At 50.7% G+C, this 12052-nt stretch overlaps 1 protein-coding gene across 1 annotated transcript in view; it reads left to right on the top strand.

The window, feature by feature from the left end:
• Positions 1–10581, top strand: part of TPRN (taperin) — a 33029-nt gene extending 22448 nt beyond the window's left edge. Inside the window, exons 2-4 of the mRNA XM_066580035.1 lie at positions 2975–3191; positions 7440–7549; positions 8658–10581. Of these exons, the coding sequence (XP_066436132.1) occupies positions 2975–3191; positions 7440–7549; positions 8658–8720 (390 nt within the window). The 3' untranslated portion in view covers positions 8721–10581. The remainder of the gene's footprint in view (positions 1–2974; positions 3192–7439; positions 7550–8657) is intronic.
• The last annotated feature ends 1471 nt before the right edge of the window (positions 10582–12052 follow it).

Here is a 12052-nt window from a genome sequence, read left to right as displayed (position 1 = left end):
TATTGCAGCTCAGCTCCACTGAAGTGAATGGGAACTGAGCTGCAATGCCAGACACAACCTACAGACAAGGGGGGGCGCTGTGCTTTACTACACCTGGAGAACCCTGTTAAATGGCTTAGATATTTGGGAGTTTGTCAAACTCCACATTCCCCTTATAGGAGGGGGACACCGTTGTCTCGTCCTTGCGGTAATTCTGGTACATCTTGGAATGATCCTGGCCGGATGGAGACGGCGCCCGCTATAATCCACTCAGGGCGGCTATTTGCAGATGAACCAGTAATTGGGTCTAATAATGAAGGTTTAAGGTGGAGAGTAATCCATGGCTGGACCCCGCCGTGACCTGACGACATGTGACCCGACCCTCACTAATGCAAGGGATTCTGGGATCTGGCTTTGGGGACTAAGATGAGGTCCGACCTGCGAGAACACGATCTAGATATAGTAAATCTAAATTCATTACTGAATTCTTAACTTCTGTGCCTTAAGGACATTCCAAGAGCCGTAACGCAGTGACAGCCGTATGAGGGCTCGTAGTTTGTGGGACGAGTTGTATATTTTACTGGCCGCACTCTGGGGGACATATAATGTGTTGGAGATGTTACTGGCCGCACTCTGGGGGACGTATAATGGGTTGGAGATGTTACTGGCCGCACTCTGGGGGACGTATAATGGGTTGGAGATGTTACTGGCCGCACTCTGGGGGACGTATAATGGGTTGGAGATGTTACTGGCCGCACTCTGGGGGACATATAATGTGTTGGAGATGTTACTGGCTGCACTCTGGGGGACATATAATGTGTTGGAGATGTTACTGGCTGCACTCTGGGGGACATATAATGTGGTGGAGATGTTACTGGCCGCACTCTGGGGGGACATATAATGTGGTGCAGATGTTACTGGCTGCACTCTGGGGGACATATAATGTTTTAGAGATGTTATTGGCCGCACTCTGGGGGGACATATAATGTGGTGGAGATGTTAACTGGCCGCACTCTGGGGGGACATATAATGTGGTGGAGATGTTACTGGCCGCTCTCTTGGGGGACATATAATGTGGTGGAGATGTTACTGGCCGCACTCTGGGGGGACATATAATGTGGTGGAGATGTTACTGGCTGCACTCCGGGGGACATATAATGTGGTGATGTTACTGGCCGCACTCTAGGGGGACATATAATGTGGTGGAGATGTTACTGGCTGCACTCTGGGGGACATATAATGTGGTAGAACGTTTTATTACATTTTTTGTTTTGGGGGGGGGGGGGGTAGAGGAAGAGGGGGGGGGGGGGGGGGGATTTGTTCCACCCTTGTTTTTTTTGGGCTGAACGTCGTCGACCATTTGTTAATAACAGAATAACTTTTTTATCTGATTGGCGCGATTATGGTGACACCAAGTTTAGGTGTGTTTTTGTTTTTCCCCTCCCACTTATTTTGCATACAAACAAGTTCTTAGATTACCCGCTGACTGCATCGCTCTGTTCTACGACCCAGGACATTGTTCTCCTCTGGAGCTCCGCAGGGCAAATAATTCTGCTATCACTTGTGATCGTTGGACCTCTGGAATACTACAGTGCATTACTTAGGTACTGCATTCTAATAAGCCCATGACAGCAGCCTATTAGACTCTGCAGGAGGCGGGACATAGTAAGCTGAGTTACATGGTGAGACATGGAGACCTTTGTTAGGCCACGTCTACTATGGGAACCCATTGGTACCGGCTCATCACACTGCGGGGTCCGATGGGTGACATAAAGAGCCCCCCACTCCGTCTGCTTACATGCTGCAGTTGCTATTGATTGCGTCATGCAAGGGGTTAAACTGCTCGGATCGGAGGTTTCTCCCCTCTGGCGGTTGGAGCAGGAGCCCCACTGTCAGTAGTCAGACATCCCACCTGTAGGTCAACGTGTAAAGCCCATTCGTGAGGACAAAGAGGTGGTGGACAGTCAGGTTTGGCAACCAGCTTCTTATCTTGGTGGCCTTCTTAAAGGGGCGGCAGTACCCTCCAGCAGCTCTTCTGTAGTTGGGGTGATGACGGCAGTTGCTCCAGAGCGGACGGACTATCCTATTAATCTGTAGCCCTACTGATGACCAATGAGCGGTTGTATCCAGCATCTACCTTAGGGCCCTGCTAAGCGGGACGTCTTGTCGGGTTCAGATGCCCAACAGGTCGTCCCAGCGGTGACCGATCCTCTAAGAGCGCAAGGAGGATCGTCGCCGGTGAATGAAGGTGCGGCGGCCGCCTCCGTTCCCATTGAACAGGCAGTTGTTCATAGATGACCACCTGTTTACAGGGCCGATCCGTCATCCAGTTATGCCTGCAGATACGGAGTCATCCTATGACTGTTGTCAAACGCGCCGATACTGAAGGTTCAGGTCCTCACCGATGGCGGCAATCCCCACTATGTTGGCTCGGACAGTTACAACTGTGTCGTTTGGGGTCCTTTTAGATGAGCTGGTGGCGTCCCCGCAGCCCGTCCGCGCAGCGTGTTTCTCGCTGAGTATCGCGCAGTTCTCTCACTTCCTTCAGTGTTTCACACTCTGATGTGGACTACGGGGCGCTGAAGTAGAATGATGAGCGAGACCCTCGTGATTATCGCTCGTCGCTCAGTCGTTGGCTGCGTAAACGCAGCATGACCCCCCCCCCCCCGCACCCCTCCCCCACATCGCAGGCTTTTAAATCTGTCCAGATTGTTTTCCTTTCCACGAAGCTCCGCGGCCGCCTGATACCCACCCTGTGCAAAGAAAGTAATCTGCTGTGTACAGTACCGTCCTGCGCCGCCGGCAGATGGAAGCCCTGATTAGCAGTGTACACTGCGGTGGCATATACTGTAGAGCCTAGTGTAATGGAACTACAACTCCCAGCATGCACTGGCCGATGAGAATATAACTATAATATGTATCTGGTGGTGGTGATGTGTGCGGTACGCAGATCTGTCCGCCATGCTTTTGACTAATTGGCTTCTCTCTCCTGCAGATGAAGATCTCCTTTAACGAGCAGAACATCCACACGATGTTTGAGTACCCGTCTGAGAACTCCTTGGCTGATGAGATGGGGGAGGATGAGGCCAACGAGGCGTCCGGCTCCGAATCTGAGGAAGATGACCAACCCTCCAGCCCGTTCCTCCCTCGGCCAACGTTTGTGAGTGGCGTAGCGGCCAGCAGCAGCCTGCGGACCAACACCGCAAACTCAGGTAACGGCTGTGATGATGAGTTTCTGCGTCCCAGCATTCCTCTGTGTGATTGTTCTCAGTGACAGAAACCAAGTCGTCCTGTAGATATGATAGCTTGTAATGGCTACAAAAATATATGATGGTACATTAGCTTTCGGGGATATTGCCCCCTTCGTCAGGCTGATGAAGGAAACCAGTTAGGATGCACATAGTTATAACATACAGATGCGGTGGGGGGGGGGGGGACACGTTCCTCTTGATCTAAATAAACGTTCACACACAGACTTTGGAGACTCTTTTGCACTCAAAACTGAAAACCGACAAGCTGAGCTCGGTGGACTGATTAACAATTTGTCTCCGGCTCGGCGGGCTGACTTGCGGGGCGCGTCTCCCGGCTCGGCGGGCTGACTTGCGGGGCGCGTCTCCCGGCTCGGCGGGCTGACTTGCGGGGCGCGTCTCCCGGCTCGGCGGGCTGACTTGCGGGGCGCGTCTCCCGGCTCGGCGGGCTGACTTGCGGGGCGCGTCTCCCGGCTCGGCGGGCTGACTTGCGGGGCGCGTCTCCCGGCTCGGCGGGCTGACTTGCGGGGCGCGTCTCCCGGCTCGGCGGGCTGACTTGCGGGGCGCGTCTCCCGGCTCGGCGGGCTGACTTGCGGGGCGCGTCTCCCGGCTCGGCGGGCTGACTTGCGGGGCGCGTCTCCCGGCTCGGCGGGCTGACTTGCGGGGCGCGTCTCCCGGCTCGGCGGGCTGACTTGCGGGGCGCGTCTCCCGGCTCGGCGGGCTGACTTGCGGGGCGCGTCTCCCGGCTCGGCGGGCTGACTTGCGGGGCGCGTCTCCCGGCTCGGCGGGCTGACTTGCGGGGCGCGTCTCCCGGCTCGGCGGGCTGACTTGCGGGGGCGCGTCTCCCGGCTCGGCGCGCTGACTTGCGGGGCGCGTCTCCCGGCTCGGCGGGCTGACTTGCGGGGCGCGTCTCCCGGCTCGGCGGGCTGACTTGCGGGGCGCGTCTCCCGGCTCGGCGGGCTGACTTGCGGGGCGCGTCTCCCGGCTCGGCGGGCTGACTTGCGGGGCGCGTCTCCCGGCTCGGCGGGCTGACTTGCGGGGCGCGTCTCCCGGCTCGGCGGGCTGACTTGCGGGGCGCGTCTCCCGGCTCGGCGGGCTGACTTGCGGGGCGCGGTCTCCCGGCTCGGCGGGCTGACTTGCGGGGCGCGTCTCCCGGCTCGGCGGGCTGACTTGCGGGGCGCGTCTCCCGGCTCGGCGGGCTGACTTGCGGGGCGCGTCTCCCGGCTCGGCGGGCTGACTTGCGGGGCGCGTCTCCCGGCTCGGCGGGCTGACTTGCGGGGCGCGTCTCCCGGCTCGGCGGGCTGACTTGCGGGGCGCGTCTCCCGGCTCGGCGGGCTGACTTGCGGGGCGCGTCTCCCGGCTCGGCGGGCTGACTTGCGGGGCGCGTCTCCCGGCTCGGTTTATATGTATTAAGTTTTGAGTGCAAAACAGTCCCAAAATTCTTTTTTTAATTAAATCTTTTGACTGAACTTCATCTCCATCTTCTGCTCCTTTCCACCATCACAACACCAGCCGTACCTGTACATAAGATACACGGACCCCCTGCAGAGTCCGGCTCCGGCCCCGCACACAGTGGCCTTTGGATTCCAGTCCTGTTGCTGCCGTCCTCCGTCGGAGCTCGTTTGTAGCAGCGTCTCCTTTCTAGCTCCGTAGCCTCCATCACTTCCCATCTGTCTTACAGACGTCGCACCTTCTACCCCGAGTCCCAAATTTCTGTGTGTGAACATTTATTTAGATCACGAGGATCGTCCCCCCCCCCCTCCCCCCCCCCCCCCCCCCCCCCCCCCCGCATCTGTATGTGCTAACTATGTGCCATCCAAACTGGTTTCATTCATAGCCTGACGAAGGGGCCGATATCCCCGAAAGTTGCTGTAACATCATGTCCGTCAGCCATTACAAGGTCTCACATCTACAGGATTACTTGGTTTCTCGCTCTGAGAACAATCACACATCTCTCTACTGGCGACACGGTACCAAACCTAGCATTCCTCTGTAAGTGTTAACCCAGCTTTCCCCAGAAGAGCTATGGGTGGTCTCACTGCCATCGCTGCTAACATTCAGATTTTCTGGTCTCTTGATTATGCAGGAACTCTGTGATAAAAGTTGCCATTCAGGAGTCTAGAAAAGCTGGATGAAAGTGCTTCTGGCACCCCCTCACTGATATATTGGCAGTCACCCAGCTTTCCAAGAGGTGGATGAGTTAAGAGCAGATAAACTACAACTCCCAGCATGCCCTAAGGACCTGGTGGAGTTATTCTGTGGCTGTCGGGGCATGCTGGGAGTTGTAGTTTTTGCATTCAGTCTGCTGTCCAGCGTGCCTCATCCACGGGAGCCTCCTGCGACGGGCCGTGTGGGGACAGGCAGTGCCAGTGTTGGCTTCCTAGAAGGGCGTGGACGCTCCGTCACTGTGGCTATTATTAAATGAAACATAATGTAACCGGTTCTGCTGTAAAATGCTCGCTCACATTTCTGCGCCGCGGCGCTGCGGACGAGTCACGTGCGTCACACTGTATTTATTGTTGTACGGTGACTCGTGGCGGTGACTTCTATCAACGGGAACGGTAAACATAAAGTGTTATTGAATTCACCCTGCTGTTCTGTCTATTATTCCCTGTTATCAGCCATCCAGTACTGACTATAGTGTTCCTCCAGGATGCCAGACAGGAGGTTCCCCCCCCCCCCCCCCCCCCCCATCTCTCCCCAATCACTAGACTTGGCGATTTCTTGTCTGGACGATGACTGATGAGTTCGCTCAGCGCCTGGCTTATACAGCGAATGCGACAACGAAACGATTCTTATTCTAAGTGACTGAACGAGCGCTGGTTAACAGGGTGATTAGTCAACGAGCCGGCCATTATTATCTGCCTGCTTAAAATGAAAGAAACCAAAGCCAATGAGTTGGTTATTTTTGCTCGTTTGGCAATTTATTTTTTAAATTTATTAAAGGTCCGTAAAAAGCTGCCATTCCGGTTAACTACTCCCCCCCCCCCCCCCCCACCCCCCCGCCCCGTACTGACCCTGAGTTACATCCTGTATTATACTCCAGAGCTGCACTCACTATTCTGCTGGTGGAGTCACTGTGTACATACATTACTTATCCTGTACTGATCCTGAGTTACATCCTGTATTATACTGCAGAGCTGCACTCACTATTCTGCTGGTGGAGTCACTGTGTACATACATTACTTATCCTGTACTGATCCTGAGTTACAGCCTGTATTATACTCCAGAGCTGCACTCACTATTCTGCTGGTGGAGTCACTGTGTACATACATTACTTATCCTGTACTGATCCTGAGTTACAGCCTGTATTATACTCCAGAGCTGCACTCACTATTCTGCTGGTGGAGTCACTGTGTACATACATTACTTATCCTGTACTGACCCTGAGTTATATCCTGTATTATACTCCAGAGCTGTGCTCACTATTCTGCTGGTGGAGTCACTGTGTACATACATTACTTATCCTGTATCATACTCCAGAGCTGCACTCACTATTCTGCTGCTGGTGGAGTCACTGTGTACATACATTACTTATCCTGTACTGATCCTGAGTTACATCCTGTATTATACTCCACAGCTGCACTCACTATTCTGCTGGTGGAGTCACTGTGTACATACATTACTTATCCTGTACTGCTCCTCAATTACATCCTGTATTATACCCCAGAGCTGCACTCACTATTCTGCTGGTGGAGTCACTGTGTACATACATTACTTATCCTGTACTGATCCTGAGTTACATCCTGTATTATACCCCAGAGCTGTGCTCACTATTCTGCTGGTGGAGTCACTGTGTACATACATTACTTATCCTGTACTGATCCTGAGTTACATCCAGTATTATACCCCAGAGCTGCACTCACTATTCTGCTGGAGTCACTGTGTACATACATTACTTATCCTGTACTGCTCCTGAGTTACATCCTGTATTATACTCCAGAGCTGCACTCACTATTCTGCTGCTGGAGTCACTGTGTGTATAGAATATATATTATTGCATCCAGCCTTCTCCTACGGATGGAGGACGACTCGTTTTCATGGCCCCTCCCTTCTCATCCAAGTAGTCGGTGACCGATTCTGAAGTGTACTGGATTATTGGACGGTCTAATGTAGTATAACTTTTGCTTGCGGGTGGATAAGTCAATGGTCCCAAGTATAATTGTGTTCCGGACTGTCGGGTGTTACTTACTGCAGTGTTTCTCCTTCTAGGTCTCTCTAATTACACCCCTAAGCACTCGGTGGAGTACAGCAAGTGGCAGGATGAGGCGCAGCTCGGAGGCTCCACAAGTTCGGACCTGGGTGCACAGAGCGAGGACATGGTGAGCCCCAACCGCTGCCCGCTTCATAATTCAGCTTTAATCCCACCTAAAATTAAGGGGAACCGCAGTGAAAACCACAGTGCACCTTCCTTAATCCTGCAGGTCTCCCTAATAATGCCCCTTGGGTATTACCCAAAGCTGTCTCCTACCGACCAGGGCCAGGATGCAGGTGGGGGGCCCCTGCAGATCTCCCTCTGACCTGGAGGGAGCTGGGGGCCTGCAGATACCCCCCCCCCCCCCCCCCCCTCCTCTGACCTGGATGGAGATTTACATCAAAAATGTGAAAACTGTTTAATATCTGTTCTGTGTGGAGATCTGAGTGTTGGACATTACCGGCCCGAAGCCTGAGGCTGCACTACTGAGGGGGTCTGATGTTTGCATTCTGGTTTCTGGGCGGTGTTGTCATGGAGACCTCACACAAGTCACAGTGAGCAGGAAGTAGATGGTGATCTGCATCCGCACTGCAGCTGATGGGAATCCGGAGCCGTGATGTCATCAGATGTCAGTAGTGCAGCCTCAGGCGAAGGCCAGATCTCTGCCTAGAAGTGAGATGATCGACGGGCCTTCAAACTCTGATTGTCCACACGTCGGTCTACTCTAACGATTGCAGCTACTGTAGATAAGACCTGCTGTGACTCTTCCTACATCGCGGTGCCACGCAGGAAAAACATTGCTGATGTGTATGACCCTCAACAGAAGGGGGTCATATATGTGCGTCTCGTAATGCACAAATCTTTAGTGTTTTTTTTTTCTACCGTGTGAAAACTGCCAAAGGGGTTGAATTAAAGAAATTGTCCCACTTCTTGCTGTTAGACAGCTCTGTACGTTGTGCTCTGGTCTGGGTTGGTACTGCAGGCCAATTGAAGTGAATGGGACTCAGCCTGCAGTACCGACCTGGGCCACTAGAAAATGTACGGCGCTGTCTGAAAACAGCTGGAAGTGGGACGGCCCCCTTTTAGAAGTAGTCCTGTAAATCGGTGGCTCCACCTACAGTTTGCGGGCGGTGTTTATATCTAGCAGTACCATGCCATAGCAGATAAGGGAGGGACTACTTCTGCACGCAGATGCTGACTGCAGGAGATCTGTAACCATTTCCCCTCTTTTGCAGCTCACGCCAGCCGATGGCGCCTCTCACACGGGCTTCCGAAGCGAGCCAGCGCTCTACTTCTAGCTGCAGCGGACGGAGGACGGTCAGATCTCTCCGGACCGCGGTCACTGCCCTGACGTCTGTCCTCAACAACGGCGCCGCTGCTGGGAAAGGACTTCAGTATTGCTGGAAACCCGCACTCCCCTCTTACAATGTTGACTGACACGTGAAGTCGCCGTAGTGGGCGGAGCCCCTTGTGGTCCCTTCAGTGGAGCTCTGCTAATTATATTAATTACCAAGCTCCGCCTCCTGAGATGAATGGGCTGCCCAGCGGGTGGTGACTGCAGGCCTGTCTTGGCTCTGTATGTAGATGACACCTTCCAGGGTTGCTGGGAGTTGTAGTGTGACCACAGCCAGTTTAGTGGGTGGTGTTTGATGGTAAAGGATATGGCTGGTGTGGGGGTCCGCAGGCTCAGCTAACGGCCAGCTTTATGAAGCATTAACCCTTAAGATACTGCAGTCCTTTGCAACCGTTTCTTAGTTGTATCAGTTTCAGGGAAAGTTGGGGGGAACCAGTATGGCTGCCGGCGCGGCTCCCTCAAGAGTGACGCCATTCCCGTCCCCCTGCCTTCCTGCGGAACTTCACTTTCAGGGTTCTTGGAAAGCCGTTTGACTACCATTGGAAACTGTAGCGGCTGCCATATTGGTTGTCACCCAGCTTACCCCGAAATTGGACAACGCAAGGACTGGCTGTTTAATGGCACGCAGCCGTCTCATTGGATGTTAAGCTCCGCCCCTTCTGAGTCTGTCCTTCTCCAGATTGTCACGGGGTCCTGTGAGGTGACGACGGATGTGACTGTTGGCTATGAACGTGCAACACCTGTCTGGGCGATGATCTCATCACATAATGTGATGTCAATGGGGCGGAGTCACCAGCATTGTACCGCTCGTTCCTGCCGCACCGTGTGGCGTGCACTGCGCTTCTTTTTGTGTACTATGTCTTTTCAATTTGCACTTTGTTCTCTGCATCTAGCCTGACCTAGGAAAGGAAATGTCTTAAAGGGATTGTCCTCTTAAAGGGGTGGGCTAGGATACTGCTATATGGGTCTTCACTTCCCACGGTAGTGATCAACAAATGGCTTTGTCACAGCTGCCTGACATTGATGATCCAGAACGGGACACTCCATTTTCTGATCTCTAGAGGTGAACAATGTAATGGACTTCCCCTTTAATAGGGGCTCCATGTCCTGTGAAGCAGAGCGGGGCGATCATAGTGTGGTGGCAGGTTCTTTTATTCATGGGCAGACATGCCCTTCGAGGATTGGTTTTGGCTACTACAGTGAAACACATGTTGTACCTTCCTCCGTGCGCCTGGTCCGCGCTCCGCAGGATTTGCATGGGGTCGCTCCCCTCTTCATCTTTTGGTTCTGTCCGTGACCCCATGCAAATCTAAGAGCCACGAACTGTCTCACACGCTGCACTGATGGACAATCATCGACCTGCTGGTGGTGGTGCGGTGAGACTACTGGTCCCAGCATGCTTTGCCAGCCACTGCTAGAGCCTTCTGGGGCTTGTAATTCGACCACAGTTGAAGGGCTGTCCCTCCACTTAACGCATCATGTTCTGCGGCACATTCTCACACTCCGGTGTTCAGTCCGCTCCTTCATTTATGTCGTTATTGTGCGTCCGTTGTCTATAGAAGGTGAACTGTATAAAGTCACGAGGAGTAAACTTTATAAGACGTAATAAATAGTTTAATATATTAATCTTCAGACGTTTCTGTTGTAGCCAGAAGAGCTCACAATCGCCAAAGTCTCCCGTATGTCTTGTGTAAAGTTTTCTTCCTGACTACGAATAATGTTGTTACTTTTTGTAATGATTGTAGATTCATTCCACGAGGAAACCGACACAGAGATCAATAAATACTCACTGCAGGAAAATGGAACTATGACTCCGCCTCTTTATTGCTAACCATGAAGTTGTCACCCTATGTACAAGAATATAACTACTATAATACTGCCCCCTATGTACAAGAATATAACTACTATAATACTGCCCCCTATGTACAAGAATATAACTACTATAATACTGCTCCCTATGTACAAGAATATAACTACTATAATAGTGCCCCCTATGTACAAGAATATAACTACTATACTACTGCCCCCTATGTACAAGAATATAACTACTATAATACTGCCCCTATGTACAAGAATATAAATACTATAATACTGCTCCCTATGTACAAGAATATAACTACTATAATAGTGCCCCCTATGTACAAGAATATAACTACTATAATACTGCCCTCTATGTACAAGAATATAACTACTATAATACTGCCCTCTATGTACAAGAATATAAATACTATAATACTGCTCCCTATGTACAAGAATATAACTACTATAATAGTGCCCCCTATGTACAAGAATATAACTACTATAATACTGCCTCCTATGTACAAGAATATAACTACTATAATACTGCCCCCTATGTACAAGAATATAACTACTATAATACTGTCCCTATGTACAAGAATATAACTACTATAATACTGCCCCCCTATGTACAAGAATATAACTACTATAATACTGCCCCCTATGTACAAGAATATAACTACTATAATACTGCTCCTATGTACAAGAATATAACTACTATAATACTGCTCCCTATGTACAAGAATATAACTACTATAATACTGCCCCCTATGTACAAGAATATAACTACTATAATACTGCTCCTATGTACAAGAATATAACTACTATAATACTGCCCCTAAGTAAAAGAATATAACTACTATAATACTGCCCCTAAGTACAAGAATATAACTACTATAATACTGCCCCCAATGTAGAAGAATATAACTACTATAATACTGCTCCTATGTACAAGAATATAACCACTATAATACTGCTCCTATGTACAAGAATATAACTACTATAATACTGCCCCCCTATGTACAAGAATATAACTACTATAATACTGCCCCCTATGTACAAGAATATAACTACTATAATACTGCCCCCTATGTACAAGAATATAACTACTATAATACTGCCCCCTATGTACAAGAATATAACTACTATAATACTGCCCCCTATGTACAAGAATATAACTACTATAATACTGCCCCTAAGTACAAGAATATAACTACTATAATACTGCTCCTATGTACAAGAATATAACTACTATAATACTGCCTCCTATGTACAAGAATATAACTACTATAATACTGCCTCCTATGTACAAGAATATAACTACTATAATACTGCCTCCTATGTACAAGAATATAACTACTATAATACTGCCCCCTATGTACAAGAATATAACCACTATAATACTGCTCCTATGTACAAGAATATAACTACTATAATACTGCCTCCTATGTACAAGAATATAACTACTATAATACTGCT

Source organism: Eleutherodactylus coqui, chromosome 10 (assembly GCF_035609145.1).
Source record: "Eleutherodactylus coqui strain aEleCoq1 chromosome 10, aEleCoq1.hap1, whole genome shotgun sequence".
Lineage (NCBI taxonomy): Eukaryota > Metazoa > Chordata > Amphibia > Anura > Eleutherodactylidae > Eleutherodactylus > Eleutherodactylus coqui.
The sequence above is the reverse complement of the archived record's forward strand: the minus strand, read 5'-3'. Positions and strand labels throughout refer to the sequence as shown.